The following is a 21497-nucleotide window of genomic DNA, read 5'->3' on the forward strand; positions in this document are numbered from 1 at the left end:
GGAGATCTTAAAATAGAATGAGATCAGCTGCATTAATTCGGGTTTGAGAGTACGGGGTTACAATCCAACATCCAAACTCCTCCTCCTCCCCACCGGCTCCACTGGCACCCACCTCGGCGGGCGGAGGATCTCGTTCCCATGTCACAATCCGGATTGCTGCTCTGGATGCCCTGGGCTGGCTGGATGCTCCCGCTGTCCCCGGCTGTCCCCGAGCCCCGCGGTGGCACTGCCGGGCTCCGCGAGCGGGGGAGCCCGCGGCGCTCCGCTCCCCGCCGGGAGAGCGAGGCGGAGGAAGATGCTGCTGCTGCTGCTGCTGCTGCTTCTCCAGTGGGGCTGAGCGAGCATCCCCCACGCAGCGCCTTTGGCGGGCGCTCCCGAGCCGCGCCGCCCCGAGCCCCGCGTCCCCAGCGCCGGCGGGTCCGGCTGCACCTGTAAACCCCGACCCGCGGCGGGGCGGGCGCAGGGCCGGGACCACCCGGTTCCATCTCCATCCCCATCGCGGTTCCGGTCCCCATCCCCGTGCCCGTGCCCACCCCGGTGCCCGTGCCCACCGGAGCCGGCCCGGGGCGGTGCGCCGGGCGCTGCGCAGCGGCGGCGGGCGGGGCGGGCGGGCGGGGCGGGGGGCGGGCGGCCCCGGCCGTTTAAAGCGGCAGCGGCAGCGGCGCGCTCCCCAGTGCCGGTGCCGGGAGCGCGGCGGGCACGGCAGGGCAGGGCGGGCGGCAGCGGCCGAACCCGCAGCCCTCCCCCGGCCATCCCGGCCGGCCCGGCCCCCGGGGAGCGCGGGGCAGCGCCCGGGGGCGGCGGCGGCATCACCATGGGCCGGCCGGGCAGGGTGCTGCGGCTGCTGGCGCTGCTGGAGCTGCCCTGCTGCCTGCTGGAGCTGCTGCTCGGGGAGGCGGCCCGCGGGCAGGAGATGTACGCGCCCCACTCCATCCGGCTGGAGGGGGACATCACCCTGGGCGGCCTCTTCCCCGTGCACGCCAAGGGCCCCCCGGGCTCCCCCTGCGGGGACATCAAGAAGGAGAACGGCATCCACAGGCTGGAGGCGATGCTCTACGCCCTGGACCAGATCAACAGCGACCCGGACCTGCTGCCCAACGTCACGCTGGGCGCCCGCATCCTGGACACCTGCTCCCGGGACACCTACGCGCTGGAGCAGTCCCTCACCTTCGTCCAGGCGCTCATCCAGAAGGACACCTCCGACGTGAGGTGCACCAACGGCGAGCCGCCCGTCTTCGTCAAGCCGGAGAAAGTAGTTGGAGTGATCGGGGCGTCGGGAAGTTCCGTGTCCATTATGGTGGCCAACATCCTCCGGCTGTTCCAGGTAGGGCCGTGCTGCGGGGCTCCGCCGCTCCGGCTCCCCTCGTGCCTCTCCAGGTGCTCCATCCGCCTCCCTCCGGAGCAGCTGCTTCCCCTCCCCGCCGCCCTGCCCGTCTCCCTTCTCCACGGTGCGTGGCGCTTTCTGGATTTATCGCCCCATTTGCACGAAGCAATGCCTGAGGGAAAGGAGGAAAAAAAAAAAAAAAAAAGAAGAGGAGAGGCGCTGGTTGCGCTGGGTTTGCGTTAGAGAGAGCCATGGCTCGGCGGGGATGGATGCGGGCGCACGGCATCCCAGCGGGGCACGGCTGGGACGGCTCCGCGCACGGAATCCCGGCGGTGCGGGCAGAGCTGGCGGGGCCGCGGCCGCCCCGGCCCGGGGGTCGCGGGGGGTCGGGAGGGGTTTTCTCCGGCGGAGTCGGGGCTGTACGGGGCAGCCCCAGCACCCAGCGCCTGCCCGGGTCGGGTCCCGGCTCCCTCCCGAGCCCGGCCGGCCGGAACGGGGGGGACCGGGGGCGGCTGCAGCCCGGGAGAGCCGCTCCGCGCCGCCCCAGGCTCCGGCGGCTCCGGGAGGAGCCGAGGGATGAGCAGAGCCGGAGGATTAAAGAAGCGTGTGTGTGTGTGCGGGGGAGATGCGCTGCAGCGCCTGCCCGTTCTCCCCCTCCTCGCCTCTCCCCCGTTTGCGCTGCGATCGTGCCCCTCTCGCCCCCGGCGCTGAACCTCGGTGGGTGTCGGGGCACGGAGACTTGGCACCCCCGTTGTTCCTCCTGCCCCCGGTCCGTGCGAGGGCATCTGTCCGGCTCTGAGCAGCGTTTGATGGCCCGGGCCGTGGGGGTGTCCCCCCGGGGGCGGGATGTCTCCCCGGGGCGCTGCTGCAGCCGCCGGGCCCCGCAGCGAGCGCCGGGTGCCCCTAGGCTGCGATCGCGGGTGCGGTGACAGTGACAGAAGCGCCACCAGATGCATCGTGAGCAGCGGAGTTCCTCGCTCCCTGTCCTACGCCTTCGCATGCGGAAGGTGGTGGAGGGATTTTTTTATTTCTGTGCAGCGGGCGGAGAGATCCCCCGCTTTTCCCAGCTGGAAACTTGTGAGGTTTTCGCGGCAGATCCACTCGGTGCTGTCAGCAGCCGCCGAGCCTCCTCATTCCCATCTGGCTGCTGGTGCCATCTCCGGCCGCTGCATCCGAGGCGAGCGGGGCGATGCCGCCCTCGCTCCTCGCTGCCCTTTGCTCTGCCCGGCCGGGCTCTGCCCTGGCCATTTACCCGAAAGAACACCAAGGAGCCGCTTCTTTTCCTTGCTCGCCTCCCCTCTTGGCAGATTCAAACGCATCGCTGCCGGATTCAGCGCTGTGCCGAATCCCCCACAGTTCCTGTGGCTCTACCGTGCAGCTCCTCGTGTGGCAGCGCCAGCCCCGCTCGTGCCCGGCGCCCTCCTGCTCCAGCTCCCCGGGCTGCAAACCAGATGAGCTCATGTTCTGCATGAGCCCAGCAGCTCGGAGGGACGTGAGCGGTGCTGAAGTTGTGCTCAAGTACTGGTTCAGCAGCTGCTCGGGGCTCCACCAGCCAGCAGGGTGGGATGAGGCAGCTCTTCCTCTCCAGTTCTCATCCCACAGCAAGTCCTGGGCACTCCCTGCCCAGATCCAGTTCAGAAGAGAAACCGAGGCATCAGGAGCGCTTTGGATAATGCCACAATACCTGCGAGGTCTTTGGTGATCCGTTACGTAATGGAGTTGGCAGAAAATAAGATATTTGGACAGTTTGTCCATGTAGAGATATTTATATAAACTAAATATTTTAATGTATTGTGACTAAGCATCTGTTCAAAATTGCAATTTAGCCAAATCATCCAGAAAGCAGGAACTGGCCCGTACTGAGGGATTTTACTGAATATATATTTTGCAGCTTGGATGAGCCGCCTTGAAGCAGATCTTCCATGCCATAAAGCTGTTCCCTACTGTCCTCTCCTCCTTCAAAACACAGTTCAGAACATGTTCAGCCAAAGAGAAATAGAAAGGAACTATTTTAGGAGGAGAAGTGGACCTGTTCAACAACTAAGTGCCATTGTGTGTGGGCGGATGAGAAGCTCTAAGTTAGTGGAAGGAAGAAAACCAAGTACCAATCACAAAAAATCTTGTTAACCTCAGTACTCTCTGAAATTCCTGAGTGTGGCAGCCAGCTTCTTTCTCAGGGCTCGCTGTGGGTTTTACTGCCCGGGGTGAGGGGTGGGAGGATGGCTCTTGAACACTTATTTGCATGCCCAAACTGGCTTTTCCTTCATGTCTGGTAGATATAAAACTCTCTCCATCTGTGGAAGCCCCTGCAAAGAGATCTTACTGGAGCCTCTGCTTCTCTGACAATATCTTGGAAGAGAAGTATTTGTGCTGTGCCTTAATGTAGGGAGAAAATCTGTGTGTATGTATATTTATAGATATATATATCCCATCCAGAGCACAGCAGGGCTTCCTCAGCCAGCTCCTGGTGCTTCAGGCACTTCCTCCCCAGGAGGGGCACGATCCAGGCTGTTCATCTTCCGCTCTGCATGGGAGGCTCTGTTATCTCTGCCTGCAGCTCACCCGTCCCCAATGCAGCACAGAGGGCTGGGAGCATCCTCAGCTAAAGCCAACAGGTGGACCAGCAGGGAGAGGCAGTGCTGGGGTCCTGTGGCTGGGATTCATCCATGTAATTACTGCTGGAAGTCTTGTAGGAGCTTTCCTGGGGTGAAAAAAATGGTGGGAGGGATCTTCATGACACTTGGGGTTTTTGCTGTGTGATCAGAGTCCCTCCCCTGGCTTTGTACCTCTCTCCTCACTTTTGCCTGAGTTGTTCCTTGGATAAAAGAGGATGGGATGGGAATAGTTGGGATGGGAGGGTTCCTCCAGGAGCGTGGGGAAGGCATGGAGTCCTGCTGGAGCCCAGGGAAGCTGTAACCCTGCCTCTCCCTTTCTCCAGCTGAAGGGTTTGTGCTGATGGAGCCCAGCTGAGACTTCGGGGTGGTCGCTGCTCCTGCTGGGTCACACAGGACGCGTGGACACGGGAATGGTGGGCACAGGAATTGCTGGTGGGGACAGATGCCTCATCAGGCCCTGGGCAGGAGGGTTCCAGAATGAACTGAGGAGGGATGGAAGTGCCCTGGGCACATGCAGGCTCTGGGGGAGGGGAGGCTGCACCCCCGGGTTCGGTGTCTGCCACTGCCAGGGACTTTGTGGGACCTTCTGGGTTAAACTGATGAGTGAGGAGCATCAACAGTGCCTGGTCAGGAGCAGGGCAGAGCCCACCCTGGGCAGGGTTGGAGCAGGGCTGGATGTTTGAGTGCACAGGAGCTTCTCCAGCTTGGCCATGGCTTCCCTTGGAAGGGGTGGAGGCAGGAGGTGCCTCGGGCTGGATTCTGTATCTTCCATCTCTGTTCTTTACCTTCATCCCATCCAGCAGGACGAGTGCCCTGGCAGGAGTTACACTGACACAGCCCTCTGTGTCTGCATCCCTCGGGGCTGTGTCCCATCCCCATCCAGCTGGGAAGGGCTGCTCAGGCAGGAATGTGGGGAGGAGGGCAGGTGTGTGCCCAGCCCTGGGGCCTGTCTGTGCTGCAGCACTCGGGGTACAGGAGGGATCAGCCTCGGGTGGTGGAGTGCAGACATGGCCCTGCACCAATATTTGAGTGTGCCCAAGACAGGGACTTCTTCAAAACACAATTCTATCAGTGCACACCAGTAAATAGCAGGTCATAAATTAAATATCTCTCCTAAAAATAACACTGAAATAATTTGGAAAGCTGCTTCCAAATGCACCGGGGACTTCAGGCAGGATGTTTTTAGGCTGCTGGTTTTGCTTTGGAAGAAATGCTGTTCCTTTGCAGGGTCGTAGCTTTCCTTACAAATGGAACTCCATGACAAAACCATTGCCAGGTTGTTTCATATTTTCTGGGAGTAGACCCATGCCATATGGGGAATATCAGCACCCTGATTTCTTTTTTAGTGCTGGAAATCTGATTTTTGTGCTCCCTTAGAACTGCAGGCTTCTCATGACAAGCTTTAATAATAAACAAATTACTGCTTCAGGCTCGTGTCCTCTGTGGATGCAATTTGAAAGAATCAATCAGCAATAGTTTTGTTCTTGTCTAAATTCCTGTGAGATTTTATCAGGGGTGGCTCTTGTGGCCCAAAGGGGGCTGTTCCTGAGCCCCTCCAGGGAACTTTGCAGCAAAGTGGGCTAAAGGAGTCAGTGAGACTGGGAGTGTAAATTGGAACATCCCTGATCTCCCTGGGGGTGTTGGCTGCCTTTCCTTCCTGCCGAAGGAGGCCGATGACAGTTGCAGTCCTGCCTTCTGCTCCAGACACAGTAATCACAAAAATGAGATTATTTGGAAAGGAAGGGAGCTTAAAAGTGCAGCTCTGAGTTGGATGCTGCTCTTTTCTTGGAAAATGCACACATTTTTCCCAGGCTCTCCGGGGGAGGCTGTTGGGCTGGGACTGCTGGGGATGGGGATGGGATGGGGATGGGGCTCAGCTGCTCCAGGGAAGGAGGGGAGCACTGGAGGCTGCTCCTGCTGGGAATACCCCTCGGGCACAGGGAAGAAGGGCAGGGCTGTGGGAGAATGGCTGTACAGAACCATGTGTGATCCCATGGTTCCAACAGATCCTTTGGGAGTGTTTGGTTTGTAGTGTATTTCATGCTGTTGATCTGACCAGTTTCTAGAAACTCCTTTAATTCCCAGGAAAATGTCTGCAAACTGGTTGTTCCTCCCTCTCTTAGTTCAAGTTTCCTGAAGGAATGTGGGATCTAGGCCCATCCCATGGGATATAATTTTCATTCCAAAGACTCGTGTTGAGCCCCTCCTGCTGACTTTACCCTCATGAGGAAGTTTAATGGATGGAACATACCTGGGCTCTCACAGAGGTTGGGAAGAAAACTGCCACACTTCAGCAGTATTTTTCTCTGGATGCTAATTTGTTGTGAACTCCTGACCTGATTCCTGCATCTTCTTCTTCTCACTTTAAACAAGACAATAGTTTTTAGGCAACGGAGTAATGATTCATTTCAGAGAAGACATTTCAGGAGAACTCCACATTTTTCCGTTTCTCCCATAGAGAATGGAACAAAAAGCTGAATATAGGAAACAGCAAACTTTAATTCTTTGCCTCCTCTTAAAAAAAGGGGGTTTTGTGTTCCTTAATGAGCTTTCATTTCAGCAGCCTCTCAATACTTGTCTTTGTTGCTAGTGAGGCCCTAATGCGTGTGAGCACCCTGAGCCACGCAGGTCTGATGTGCTGTGCCTCAGCTGTGAGGCTGCACCGAAGAGATGTGGAATCCCATTTTCCCTGTATAAATAAAAGGCCAGGAAAAGCCTCACTTCAAGAATTCCACATGGGGAGTCACTAATGAGAGGCTGGAGGTGCTGTGAATGTATTTTTCTGGAACGCCGTGTTTTGGAGGTAAAATTCATTTTCTTGACAAGGCAAAATTCAATTTCACCAATAATCTTGGCTCTTAATCTGTTTTCAAGTGTCTCTCTTGAGGCAGAAGGGACTGCAAAGGGTCATTTGGAAGGAGACTGGTTGTGCCAGGAGAGGGATGCTCATCCATGGAGAGGGACAGGGAAGGATGCTGGGCAGAGGATTCAGGGATAACTGGGGCTGGCACAAGGGGTGCAGGAATGGGGAGAGCAGATATTCAGCAAGTTCACTTGTGCGATTCCCAATTTACTCTTTGAAACAAAATAAGGTGACCTCTCTGGAATGACAAATGGAGGGATCATTTCAAGGCATTAATTTTTATGAAAGAATTATTGATCTGCTTTGGATTCTCATAACAGTAATATTACAAAACTACATGTACTCTATTCCATATTTTATTCTATTAAATGAGTTTTGCTTGGAGGCATTAAAACCATCCAGCCCAATACTCTGTTTCATAAGATCAGATGTTGTTATTTCTATTTATAGTCATATTCAAATTAATCTCAATGAGTGACAATGCTGACTGTCCCAGACGTTGGACTATGATGAATTTTATCATAATGTTGGGAGATACGAAGCATGTAATTAAGGCTGTTTGGAGAGCATGGAATCCAATATAGTCAGGTCATTAGTGTGGTGGAGAGGGTACCCAGGCAGAGAGAAATCTAAAGGAGAACAAGGATTTCCAAAGCTTTGCTTGTTACTGATGATTCACGAGGTCCTACCAGGCCCTTCTGCTGAAGGCAGTGCAGTTGTTCTGAACCATCACCAATTTAATGGGAATAAAGCCTGGTCCTATTCTGGACCAGGAAAAGTGGTGGCCCTGCCCCACATGAGGCCACAGGTCCCTCCTGGGCAGTCCCCTCGTGCTTCCCCTGGCTGGAGTGAGCCCAGCCCTCAGAGCTTGCAGAGCTCTCCAGCCCCGGGGGCTGCACCAGGAGCAGAGACTCTGACAGCAATTAGTGTCGGGGTGGGCTGGAGCTCTTCGATGTCCCCGTGTCCCCAGGGCCACCATGGGGTGTGTGTGACCAGTATTTTGGCAGCTCAGGGGATGCTGGGTCGGGTGCAGGGGGTGTCCAGCTCCATGGGCTGTGTTTTGGAGCAAAGCCTTTTGCAGCAGAGCCAGTGTGAGGTGCAGGGCGGGGCACCCCGAGCACACCAGACCTTCCCACAGGGATCTCGCTCCCTCTGTGGGGACAAAGCACCCTTGGCTGACAGAGAGCCCAGCAGTGCTGCCCAAGGTCCCTTGGCTGAGGCCGTGGTGCTGAGGACACTTTTGCTGTGTCATTTGGGATCTGGAGAGCATTAAGATGCTGTGTGAGTGCTGGGCATTCTCTTATCCCTCGGCTGACGGTGCCGCCGGTCGGTGCCTCCCTTCCCAGTCCTTCTAAATGAGCTTGGCAAGTGTTCCCAAAGCCCTGGGACGTGCTCCTGACTGGAGATCAGCTCTCTGTGCCTTGGGATTGGTGAAGCACTTGGGCTCCTTGGCCTCTGACTGACACTGGGAAGAGGAGGAGGCTTGGAGACCTCTCTTTCCCAAGGCCCTGCGCTGCCTGGGTGGTGCAGGTCCAATGATTTGACATTCAGGGCACATCCAACCGCTCTATTTTGGTCTGGGTTTTTGGGAAAAGGATTGCCTGAGCTGTAGGGGTGGAGGGCAGGGTTTGGAGCAGTCATAGGTCACAAGATTTCATCCTGATGATGGTTCTGCTTAATGCCTCTGAGCATGGTTGTGTATGTGGGTGTTTTTATATATAAATAGATACACAAAAATATTACTGTCGGTATATGCTTATGTTGTAAATGTGAGCTGTTTCTTTAAGGTCTTGCTCAGGGATTGGGCTGGGAAGGGGAGACCAGGCTCCAGTGTGGGGCTGTGCTGGGTGAGGAGAGGATGGAGCACCTCTGTGTCCCTGTGTGACAGCCCTGTCACCTGCCTGTTTGGCTTTTGGATCCTGCCTGTCTCACATTAGGATGATGTTAGGGCTCAGAACAATCAATCATGGGTGATACAGAAAGAAAAGATGTGGTATAGGAATACCGAGCCACCTCAGAGGCTTTAGCAGCACCAGCAACAGGTTGTGTTTGTGCTTGGCTGCTCCTGTGTGGGGAGTGAGAGAAGGGAGAAGAGGCCGAAACTGATGGAAAACAGGGCAGAGCATGGAGAGGTTGGTGTGTGGCTGTGCAGAGTGAGAGGATGCTGGCAGGAGGATGCTCTGTGGGAACAGCTCTCCTCTGTCACACCAGCAGAGCCTCAGGTCACCCCCTGACAGCAGCTGGAGCCCGGCGTGGGCACAGGGAATGGGCTGTGGTGGCTCCTCCCTTTGGGGCAGCTCCTGGCCATGCTCCGGCCACCTTGGTCTATGCCCAGAGGCTGCTCATGGACCAAAGGCAGGGGCAAGGGCAGGGAACTGAGGGTGGTCACTGTGCAGGATGGCACTGGTCACTGTGCAGGGATGGCACTGGTCACTGCACAGCCATGGCACTGGTCACTGTGCAGGGATGGCCGTGGTCACTGTGCAGGGATGGCCGTGGTCACTGTGCAGGGATGGCACTGGTCACTGTGCAGCCATGGCGGTGGTCACTGTGCAGGGATGGCACTGGTCACTGTGCAGGGATGGCACTGGTCACTGCGCAGCCATGGCACTGGTCACTGTGCAGGGATGGCACTGGTCACTGTGCAGCCATGGCGGTGGTCACTGTGCAGGGATGGCACTGGTCACTGTGCAGGGATGGCACTGGTCCCTGCACAGCCATGGCAGTGGTCACTGTGCAGCCATGGCACTGGTCACTGTGCAGCCATGGCGGTGGTCACTGTGCAGGGATGGCACTGGTCACTGTGCAGGGATGGCACTGGTCCCTGCGCAGCCATGGCGGTGCTCGCTGTGCAGCCAGAGCCAGGTCGGTGCCAGCAGGGCTGGGGGTGACAGAAGTCCCAGGGAGGGCACAGCCCAGGCAGCTGGCACACTGCTGTGGCCCAGGGGCAGTGCCCTCCTGGAGCTCTGTGCTGCTGCCAGTTCACAGGCCGGATAAGCTGGACCTGGCTCGGTGTGATCCTGGAGCTCCCCTGCTGCTGCAGCTCTCCCTCAGATCCTGCTCTCGCACTGTCACAGCTGTTGTAGCTCTTCACTCGCAGGTAAAACAACTCTGACAAAGCCAGAACCTTGGGCTGGAGTTGTGCTGAGAATGACTCAGGTCCAGGCTCCCCTCAGGGCTGACACAAACCCGGCTCTCAGCTCCCTGTCAGAGCTGTCCCATTCCCGTGGCTGCCACAGGGATGCACCAACAGCCCAGCACTGCTCCAGAGCTGTGGGGTCTGGCCACGGAGTCCAGGGCTGCTGCGGCCCTCCTGCACCTCTAAGACTCCCCGGCCCTGGGAATGTGGGACAGGTGATGATAACGTGGCAGTAGGGGCTTTCAGGGCCAGCTGCAGCAGCCGTCCTTCTGTCCTTCTGTCCAGCCCCAGTTCCAGCTCCAGCAGGGCTGCTGTGACAGTGGCTGTTGGTCCCTGCAGGTGGCTTTACAGCAGCCAGTTATTCCTGTCCTGCACAAAGGCCCCAATCCCAGCTTTCCCTGGATGAGTGTCCACATGGAAACAGGGCAGGAAATGTAAAGGTGGTACAGGATGGAAGCACACACCTGTCTCAGCACAGTTCTCCAGCGTTTCCTTTGGATGCTGCAGCAGTGGCTGGGGTTGGTGGGAAGGCAGCAAGCTGGACAGGGAGCTGGCTCATTCCCTGGGACAGTTCCAGGCATCTTTAGGCCGGGTACCATCCCCTCGGCCTCCTTGGATACTTCCAGGCATCCAGGGGCAGCCACAGCTACTGTGGGAACCTGTGCCTGGGCCTCCCCACCCTCACAGGGAACAATTCCTTCCTGTTGGACAGCACCTGTGGAGCCAGGCTGGTCCTAGCAGATGCCTAAGCTCTCCTGTAAACTTTCTGGGGAATGTTCTACAGCCTTCAAAAAAGACCTTTTTTTCCTCTTAATACTCAGCTTTTATCCTCTTTGCTGGAAGTTTTCCTGGTTTGTTCTGGCTCTATTTTCACAGCAGGCTTTGAGGCTTGAGTGCAACACCAAATGCAATAGAGATGTTCCTACTTTTGCTCTCCCCTTGATACTCGAAGATAGATCCAAAAAGCAGAGGTTTGGAGGTGAAGATGCACTGAGGTGGTACTTGTGGAACTCCAGCTCTGCGTGAGCCAGGCTCAAGGTGTCAGCCCACATTTCCAGTGCTCTGGGTACCCGTGGTTATTTTAAATTCTATCTCATCCCAGTGGTGCATTTCCAGTCTGGACTACTTGTGTTCAAAACCAATCCAACAAAAATCCCACAAGAAGTTTGCTCCCAAAATAGCCCTTCTTTAAAGAACCAAAGGTTACCAAATTAAGAAAATAATAAAATTCCAATTCTCTCTCTGCAGTATCTCCGATGACAAGGACAGAGGGATCTGTGTCCCTACACTGTCTCAGGTGGACATGCCCAGGTTTGATGCCTTGCAAGTTTGTTTCCTCTCCTGCCATTTTAGGATTTGTGTAGAGCACAGCAAGCCCATACACCACAGATGTCCTAATAAATTTCTTATTTCATAAATATTTTAATACTGTTAATTATGCATTCAGCAGAATGGAGATTTGTTTCGTGTCATTAAACTCAGCCTCATAATTCCATGCATGTGGTGTTTCTGCACCCAAAACAGGCTGAGTGCCAGTGCCTTGTACAGCACTGGTGACACAGGAGGAATCTGCCCCTTTGCAGGATTGGCCTCAGGAGGCTCAGGGATGGAGCAGTGGGACAGCAGGAGTTCTTCCTCTCTGTGAATGCAGGATTTGAGCCTCAGGAGTGCAGCAGGTTCTCTTTGCAGTCACAGCCACCCCTGGGGTTCCTGGTGTGAGATCTCAGATCAGATGCAGGTGGGGGGTGCAGCGCTGGGGGGCTCTGGGACCCCTCTCTGCACCCCATGGCACCCCCTGTTTATGGGGCCATCAACATGGCACCAGTCTACTTCCAAAATAAATTTATAGATATGTGTTGTGCTCCATCAGAACTTTCTAAATGCACATTTATTTTGGCTATCTTGAGAGAAGCCCAGGTTAGTTAATGTAAGTTCACGGGCAAGGAAAGCTTGGCTTGACTGACTGCAGGTGTCAGAGCAGAGTCCCTTTTCCCCATGGATGTGGCCTGGTGTCCTGGGACAGCATTTGCTGGTTTAGACAGCTCTTGATACCCACAGCTTGGTACTGAAATAATAAGATCCAGGTAAATCTAATGGATGGCTGCAATTTACCACTGGGATTTAATGACAGCTCCTAAGAGCCCAGACAGCATCTCCCCCAGCAGAGACAGGACTGAGTGCCTGGAGCTGTTCCCCATGTTGATCCCATCAAAATCAAGTCCTAATGGATAGGATCAAGGCCAAATTCCATTTAATAAAAAATGGCAGGAATAACTACAAAAATAAAGACAAACTGTCAGCTCAGATTTGGCAGGAAGTTGTTATTTTTGCAGGAATAAAATCCAGCACTAATAGAGATGGGTTAGTGATTTTTAAAGCAGGTAATTTTGTGGCAGGGCTTGAATGCACAGAAATTATATTGACAGTAAAAATTAATTAAATGACTTTTTGTGGGTTTGTAGTTTTTCTATCTGACAGCAGTGCAGAGAATTTCCGAGTAACTGGATGATCCTTAAGGTCCCTTCCAACCCACTCCCTTCTATGGATGGTGATGCAAAGGAAATTATCTTTTGGAGATGTGTCTGCTACAGCTACAGTGGAGGATTTTCAAACGAGGAAACGGTGTTTTGATTGCCCAGCAAGCCTTGGACAACTGGAATGGACAATTGGCAGGGGCTGCCCAGGGAGGTTTGGAGTGCCCATCCCTGGAGGTGCCCAAGGAAGGGCTGGAGGTGGCACTCAGTGCTCTGGGGACAAGGTAGGATCAGGCACAGCTTGGACTCCATGGGCTGGGAGGGCCTTTCCAGCCTCAGTGCTCCTGGGATTCTGTGAACTGGGAGCTCATTGCCTGTTCCAGTGCTTGACAACATCTCCTGCAGCAGAACGTTGGCGTCCCAGTGAAGGGATTTTGCACTTCACAGGATTTTGGAAGCTGACACAAAAAGATGCATTTTCCATCTGCCTGCAGCACCCAGGGTGGCACAGCCCTGAGGGAGTGACAGCTGGTTTGCTCTTGTTTGGCTAAACTGCAAATGAGGAATGGCCTGGGTTTTTCCAGCCCTAGGGAGGAGGCCCAGGGCAGCTGCACAAGTCCTATAACACACCAGGATCCCCAACAGCCTCAGTGTGAGACGGGAGCAGAGCAGAGGTACTGGAGTCCCTGGGAAAGCCACTTTCCTTCTTCAGGAATATTTTAGTGACATGGTAAACTGTGAAGAGCATTCAATCCATGAAGAAATGAAATAAATCCCAAATACAGATTTTCCCACCTGTGAAAAATGTATTTTGCTGGGGAACCAAGGTGTTGTTAAAAAACGCTTCCCCCCATGCTTATTTTCTCAGGAAGAATCTCCTTGCATTTCAGAAGAGAATGAAATAACTCTGATCACAAAAGCATTGAGGAATGGGGCTGAGAACTCGTCTGTGAAATGTCCTGCTTGAGCCCAGCCAAGCTTGTGCTGCTCCATCTGGCAGTGAAACGCTGCTGGTGCCCCCTCAGCTGTGCCTCCCATGGCTCTGCTCGGAGAAATGTGGGCATGGAAGCACAGCCCGGGGTGTTCCTGGGTGTGCACCTCTGCTGGAGCCCTGAAGTTCAAATTTAAATGTGTAATGGCTCTTTCCTGAGTATCAGAACCCAGGAGCTGAGCCTGGCTCTGAACTCCGCTCAACACCACGTGCAGAACTGGGGTGGGGCCGTTCCTTGGAATCATGGAATCACTGAGGTTGGAAAAGACCTCCAGGATCGAGTGCAGCCTTTGGGGTGGATCTGGGGCTCCTCTGACCCCGAACAGGGCACTTTGTGTGTCAGCAAGGACAGGCTGCAGGAGGAGCTGAGATGTTTCTAAACTAGGAAGAAGTTGTAGCAGTTTATTACAAATACCAACAGTTCCTCGGGGCAGAGTCGCTGATTTGTGGCACCTCTGTGCAGCAGATGATGGGGCAGACTGTAGGCTATGCTTTACTGATAAATATTGCTTTGTTCTGCCCTTTGCTGCTTTCTCACGATGAATTTTTTATCAATGAACGTGTGTGCTGTGTGTGCTTCTCCCTCTTCCCAGAGCAGCTGGGGCTGCCCCTGGATCCCTGGCAGTGTCCAAGGCCAGGCTGGACATTGGGGCTGGGAGCAGCCTGGGACAGTGGAAGGTGTCCCTGCCCATGGCAAGGGCAGCACTGGGTGGGCTTTAATTCCTTCCCAACCCAAACAATTCCAGGATCCAGTGGCTGCACTGCAGAGCTCCCTCTTGCCTTGCAGGGAGCCTGGAAGGGAAGTGTCCAAGTGCTGGGTGATCCCTGGGATGCTGAGCACAGGGAAGGGGCAGGTTTGGGGAAGTGACAGGCTGTCACTGCACAGAACAAAACACTCTCAGGAGCTACAGAGATTTTAAAAATAGAAAGCAGGGAGCAAATGGCCTGGCAGGGAGAGGCAGCACTCGCAGAGATGGAACTGGCCCTAATGGGCTCAGGCTGTGCTGGGGATGGAGGGCTGCGAGCTGCAGGTGGGAGCACAGGGACTGCTCCCTCCTGGCCCCCTTTGCAAAGTTATTTTTATTCTTAATTTGGACAGAGAACTTCTCAGACTTGTCTGGGTGCCACGAGGGGCTGCTGGTGCCCGGCTGGCTGCTGCTTCTCCTGGGGGTGCTGGGGAACCAACTGCAAACCCAGGGCTGCTCTGGAACCTGCTTTATATTGCAAAATCTCGTATCCTAGGAAATCTGCCAGGCCTGGATTAGATAATCCTGGATTTCCAAAAGCAATATCTGACCTGACTCCTGCCTGCAGCAGGTGACTGCTTGGTGTAAGCCCAGGGACGCAGAGATGTGATTTTTATCTGATTTTTATCCTACTCCTTGCTCTCAGTCCCGTGAGCGTCCCAAATGAATCCCAGCATTCCCACAGACCCTGCTGGTACCCAGGGATAGCCCAGTGGCATCTCAGTGCCCAGGGATCCTCTGTGGGTGCTGGCCCAGGGATGTGCAGCAGATCCCCAGGAGCAGGGTCTGGCTGTGCCTGTGCTCAGCTGTGGGAGAGCTCCTGCAGCCTCTCAGACTTGGCAGGTTCATGGGCAGAACAGCAAAACAAGGTAAAAAAAATATTTTTTTTGCTTTCCAGGTTATTTTTTCCCCCTCATCCTTCTCCCAGTGCTCACATAAATCAAGCAAAATGTGGTACAACTGGAATCTGTTTTCCTTAACAGTTGGCAAAGTGGTGTCTGTGCTATTGAACCTGAATCCTTTGGCAGATGCCAAACCCACAGAGCCCTTCCCGTTTTATTTTAAAGCCATGCTGCTCATCCTCATTTCGGGCGTCACAGATACAAGAGATATATTTGGAAGACATTGTTTGGGGTTTTTTGATCCATAAAATACATCCTGCCATAGAAATGGGTGTAACTCAGCAGAATTCGGGTGCCATGTATAAATCCTTCACCATGAGGACTATGCTAAGGATTTGTGTTGGGAAAGATGACCAGGAAGGGTTTGACCTCAACCAGGGCTTCTACCTGCCAATATAACAGTAAAAATATACAAATTATTGTAGTGACAGTGCATAAAGAGCTGGGTTTTGCCTGGCCTGGATTTGTCAGCACAATGGCAGGGCCAGTACCTCGAGGTTTGTCTCGTGTTCTTTCAGAGACAAACACAAAGTCTACCTGGAAATAACCAGCCCCACATTTTCATCCAGAGCTTTGGAAAGAGAAATTCTGTTAGATTTCTGGCAGTGTTAATAAAGTGTCTCCTCCTGCACAAGAGAACCCTGCCTGCTTTTCACAGGCATTATCTCTGGCTGCCAGCATTGCTGAGTTTCCAGTCCTCTCCCCGGGATGGGGAGAACGTGCCCAGTATTTTGGCAATGAAATGTTGTTGGGTTTGGTCAGGTGGATGTGCTGGTGTTGCCAACAGCATCAAGGAAACAGGATCTGGGAATACTTGAAGTGAAATCTGGTTTGTGCTCTGGCAGAACAGAATCTCCGTGCTGGGCCTGGCCCTGGGCAGGAGCCAAAAGAGGCTGAGCAGAGCTGAGAGAATCCCACACCTGCCTGAGGATTAGAGCCTTTCCCTGGCAGTACAAAGGGGATCAATGAGATCTTTAATGTCTGCCTGACAAACCTGATCCCGCTGTGGCAGCAGGAAAGTCCTGCTCGTGCAGCTTCACAGAGCCTTGTGCTGGAGCCTCTTAGGCCCAGCTCACTGATGTCAACTTGAACTGCTGAGCCAAAACCCAGCCCAGCAGGATTTTGGGCATTGCTGGGATGGATCCCGAGAGCAGACAAATATATCCCAGTATTATTGGGTTTTCTTTGTGTTAGAATGATTTTCTCAGGTTAATGAGTTATTCCCCCCCCCAGTTTGCACTTTATCATTCCGTCTCTCCAAATGGGATTTCAAATTCACACCTTGCTGGCAGGAACATGATTCTGGGGATTGGAGATCACAGCCTGGCTGGTGACTGTGACCAGCAGCACCTCTGAGGTCCTGGGAGACAGCAGCCAAAAGCCACAAATAGAGAGATCCAGGAAGAGGGAGGAGTGGGACCATGTGCTTGATTTCAGAGGTGATCCCACTCTTTGGACTTGGAGAACTGGCATTTTTTGTTAAAAAGCCCCCTACCCTGATAGAAAAAAATACTTTAAAATCCAAACTTCTTAAAACCTTGTAGACATAGACCTGCCTCAAACCCCAAAACACAAACCTGTGGTTGAACAGTTATTTTAATAAGAGTGGAGGTTCTCATGGCTACAGGAACTGGGACATTTAAAGTCACACAAATACAATGACTACAGCAGTAAAATGTGCTCTGAGATGCTCAGGACATTTCCCATGCCTTCCTCCAGTCAAAGAAAGAACCTAAGCTTGTGAACCATGTATTTTATAGGCAATTTTAAAATATCCATTCATTTTGGTGCTTTGAGAAGTGAAGGGAGACACGTTAAAAGTAAAGAGGTTTCCTGCTCTCTGATGTAAAAATACTCATTGATACAAAAAGCTGATGAATAAGATCTTAAGTGGTAAAAAGTGATACTTGAAGTGCTGCATGAAGTAAAGTGTGGAAAGATAATTCCCTGTGCTGGAGGCCATGCCCGATCTCAGCTGGGGCCTGTGCCCCCATCCCGTGGGTGCTTTGGCACTTCCCAACCCTCTCTTGTGTTTATTCCCTAATCCAGCATCTTGGCTGGTTATTTTGGCATCCCAAGTGCTTGATCCTCTTCCCAGAGTTTGCCATCCTCTCCGTGCATTAATTCCTCCCTGGCATTGTGGTGATAAGGTATTGATGTGAAAATTTAGGAGATTAGGGCTGGAGCTGAGCGAGGGGAGGAGCAGCCTCAGTTAATGCTGCTCCTTGTGAGTCAGTTCATCTGCTCTTAATGAACGCCCTTAAAGGGACATTAGGTTAGGGATAGGTGATTATGGACTTGTTTAAAACACAGGGAGGTGCCGGGAGGCTCTGGGATGCAGCAGGAGCAGAGCAGCAGTGCCAGGTCTAGAGAGGGATCTGCACCCCAGCATGGCCCAGGTGGCACCAGATCTCCCCCTCGGGGGGAACCCAAGCTGAGCCCAGCCTGGGAACCCTTCCCAGCTCTCCCATGTTATTGCCTCTGGAATTGCCCTCATGAGACACCGCAGTTCAGTTGTCTCGTCTCTCCCACCCATGATTTTTTCTTTAGCTTTTCTCAAAGTTGATTTTTTTCCCATGTGCTGTTCTCACACGTGGTTCTTTACATTAACAATTGGGAGACAACAGTTCTTCTATATCTTTTTTAAAATGTTCCCAGGGGAATCGTACTTCAACCAGGGAAATTGGATGTTTCATTATCAAAAAGGTTTCAGGCTTTATCAGAGTCTTTTTGTTATAGTTGTCATGGAGGTTTTTATTATTATTGTTAAATTGAATAATGGGGAGGAACCTGTTCTTAAGCCTTTGCACAAGAACTAAAATTTAAATCCAGATAAATCTGCTCTGTTTGTAAAAGTGACTTTTTAAGGTTAACTGCATTTAGTTCCAATCACTGGAAGTGCAGCTTTGTTACTTTATCTGCATTAGATAGCGAGGGGGTTTGCAGCTGTAATAAGGGAAGATTGAACTTGACTTTTAAATGCAGATGGAATGTCTGGGAGTTATTTTTCAGGGCTTGATTTCTTGGTAATCACAAGAAACCCTCCATGAGGCCTTGCAGGGCTGCTACAGGAGCCCAGCAGGGCTGGAGCCTTTTGGAAGTCACAGGGAAAGAGATCTCAGAACCATGGGATGGTTTGGGTTGGGAGGGATCTCAAAGCCCATCCAGTGCCACCCCTGCCATGGCAGGGACACCTCCCACTGTCCCAGGCTGCTCCAAGCCCCAATATCCAGCCTGGCCTTGGGCACTGCCAGGGATCCAGGGGCAGCCCCAGCTGCTCTGGGCTGCTTCAAACAGGGCTGGAGGTGGATTTTGTTTGTAGGAAGCACCAAATGCTCCCATGTGGGTGGGACTGAGGTGCTCCCAGCAGGAGCAGGCCGGGCATGTGCCCGTATCCCAGCCCTCAGCAAGGACAGGCTGAGCCCATGGCACTGGCACTGCTCATTCCCAGAACTCCATGGTCTGACCCAGGTAACTGTGGGCTCCTTCCTCTGGCTCTACCTGGCTGCTCCAGGCAGCAGGGCCAGAGCATCCTCACCTGCATCCCGTGTTCCCAGGGAGCAGCACCCCCCCAGGGCAGGCTCTGCACCCCTGGAGCTGCCGGGCTGGAGACAGCCCTGCCCTGATTGTTATTCTGCATTAAGGCAGCGTTACCAGAGCCATCAAAGATCCCTGGGATCCAACAGCTCCCGGATTCTTGGGGCTGGGATGAAACCTGAATGAGCAATAAGGAGATGAAAAACGTGGCTGTGAGCGAGCTCCTGCAGCTGGGAGTCACCGCAGCAAGAGCAGCGGAGTGGAACCTCTTTGAAATGTGGGTCAGATCCAGCAAAGGGGTTTGAAGGAGTTTTGTCTAAAGGAGAAAAATAAAGAAGAGGAGTAGTTTGAAAATGTCAATAAAATAATAATTCATCTCAGCATATTCAGGCTGCTAGACTTCAGGGAGCTCCCAGTTCAGAGAAAGCATGAAATGTAAATATTTTATATAATGTTGACTGTGACCATCAGCCTCATTATGTCTCTGAAATTCATCATTTTTGCCTTTGGATGCTGAAATTGGTTGACAATCAGGAGGAAGAGGAGTCCCCCCGGATTGTTGTGGTGCGGTGCTGTGGGAACTTTCCCTCTAATTATGGCAGGAATGCAAATTGCAGGAGGCTTTTTAAAATAACAAGTGAAGATAGTGACCTTTTTTACAAAGGCTTTGATGAGAGATGTGAAAAATGGAATTCATTAGAATATTTCTAATTTTCTGACATTCAAGTAGGAGAGACTTTCTCAAAGTGCATCTTCTCAAACATTTATTGTTAAATGTCGCTTAACAAAGGTCCCTGGACTCTTTGCATGCCAGTGAACCCCACGATTGAATTTAGAAATACAAACTCTACAGAAGGAGAGAATTTCTGTGCCTACACTGCTGTCCTACAATTCATTACTGTGGTGTAAATGCCTGAATGAGTTCAGTCTAAAGGTGCATAAATGCATTTAAATGAATTTAAAATTAGGACTATTAAAATAACAGTGCAAATCCCATAAGGGCATTTTGGGACAAAATTAAATTCAGGGCACACATAAAATATATTAGAAAATAAATATATATATATAAATGAATGATTGTATGTGATTGCAACATTACCAGGTTTGGGGTTTTACTGAAATTCATAAGGAAGCACAAAAATAAATCTTGAGGCATTTTCCTGGAGCACAGGGAAGGTAAACAGCAGCATCTGGGGGGTTGTTCTGAGGGGAACAGGCACCCTTCTGGCTTGGTGCCCGCTGGGTTGGGGTTTCTGGGCAGTGGTTTGGGGGGGTTTAGTTTGATTGTTCCCCATTGTTCGGGGCTTTAGGGACACAATGGGCCCGTCCCTGCGCTGAAGGATTCCCGTGTAAATAGGAAAAACAAAGGGATTGGGCAAGATGCGTTATCTGCCTCCTGCAGATGGAAGTCGGAGAGGAGAGCAGATTAAGGGAATCGCCTCCTGCGGCTCAGATAAGGTGGGAGGGAACTTCCAGAGTGGGAATCCCAGGGAGAGCTGCACAGCATCCTTCCCCAGCTGGATGTGGGGACGCTTTCTTCTCCTCCTTCCTTATTACCAAGGCTTGATATCCTTGCCCTGTTCTCCTTGGCAGGCTCCCAGCATCTCTGGAGCAGAAGTTTTCTCCTTGGAGGAGCAGTGGGTTGTGACAGCAGCTCCTGCTTGTTTTCCCAGCATGTTGGGATGCCTGGTGCCAGGTCCTTGTGTTGGGATAACGAGTAATGGGACTTCTTGATCACCTGTTGCTGTTTACTGACAAAAGTGGGCTTCAAACTGAAAGGTTCAAAATACCAGTATAGGAGGAAAAGGGAAGGAAGGAAGGAAGGAAGGAAGGAAGGAAGGAAGGAAGGAAGGAAGGAAGGAAGGGAGAACATAGCAATGTCCCCAGGCAGCCATCCAGCATGTCCAGGGAGGGAGCACAGAAAGGCAGCTGGGGAATGGAGCTGAGTGGGGCAGTCATGACAGGGGTGGGCTCAATTAGGGGGCTAATGAGGGAGGGGATAAATGAGAGAGGAGAGGGATGGGGGGAGTGGTGAGAGGGGAAGAGTGGTTTAGGGGAAAGAATGTCCTTGGTGCAGGAAAGAATGAGTCCAGGTGGTCTGGGGTGGTTGTTGCTGGTGCAAGATGGATTTTCAGCTGTTGTAATGTTTGTGCTTTTGGAATTTGTTCTTTGAATTGAATCTCAGCATGTTATTTCAAGAAAAGAACCCTTTAGCTTTCCTCTCCAGGGGTACTGCCAGTGCTTTTACATGGTTCAAAGTTCCCAAAAAATGTTTCTCTCCTGCTGTGAAGTGTCTGAGGCCTGACTTTGTCCCCAGTAATTACCATCTTTGCCCTCCAGATCCTCAGACCCCACAAATCTGTTAACAGCCCCTTGGATTGGAAGAAGAAATTTTTAGTCATCTCCTGCTCACTGATGCGAGGCTTTGCCAGGACCCTGCTCTGGGTCTCGGCAGCTGAGTAGAACTTTTGCCATTAATGAATTTAAATTTGTAGAAGCACCAGAAATCCAGGTGCTGCTTATTTTATTAGTGGAGTATGAAGTGTATTGCATACACATTGGAAAAGGTTTTCACTTCAGAGGAGGGAAAGCAGCACTTTGGAGTTCATGCTGTGAATTTTCTACAGAGAATGACTCTAAATGCACTTTTTGTAATGCATGACTTTGTTTATTTTAAAAAAGGGCTGCATTATTAAATTTGGTTTTGTCTGTGCAAACAAATGGGAATTATTTTGCCAGCTCAAGTGTTTTCTCAGTCACCCATAAATAAGAAAGTGACTTGAAAGTACAATTGATCAGAATGAGGAATTGGGTGTTTCCCTACAAGGAGGGCATTGAGTTGGGACTTCTGTCAGGTCACGGATTCCTCCCTCATCCACAGAATGCCTTTCTCCTTCAAATCTGCA

General features: G+C 52.5%; 1 protein-coding gene across 7 annotated transcripts in view; it reads left to right on the top strand.

Annotated features, from left to right (window-relative positions):
• The first annotated feature begins 718 nt into the window (after positions 1-718).
• GRM7 (glutamate metabotropic receptor 7) overlaps positions 719-21497 on the top strand; it is a 209114-nt gene continuing 188335 nt past the window's right edge. For all 7 annotated transcript variants that reach the window (XM_069027635.1, XM_069027636.1, XM_069027637.1 and 4 more), the window contains exon 1: positions 719-1324. In XM_069027635.1, the coding sequence (XP_068883736.1) occupies positions 815-1324 (510 nt within the window). In that variant the 5' untranslated portion in view covers positions 719-814. The remainder of the gene's footprint in view (positions 1325-21497) is intronic.

This window comes from Aphelocoma coerulescens, chromosome 12, assembly GCF_041296385.1.
Source record: "Aphelocoma coerulescens isolate FSJ_1873_10779 chromosome 12, UR_Acoe_1.0, whole genome shotgun sequence".
NCBI classification, from domain to species: Eukaryota; Metazoa; Chordata; class Aves; order Passeriformes; family Corvidae; genus Aphelocoma; species Aphelocoma coerulescens.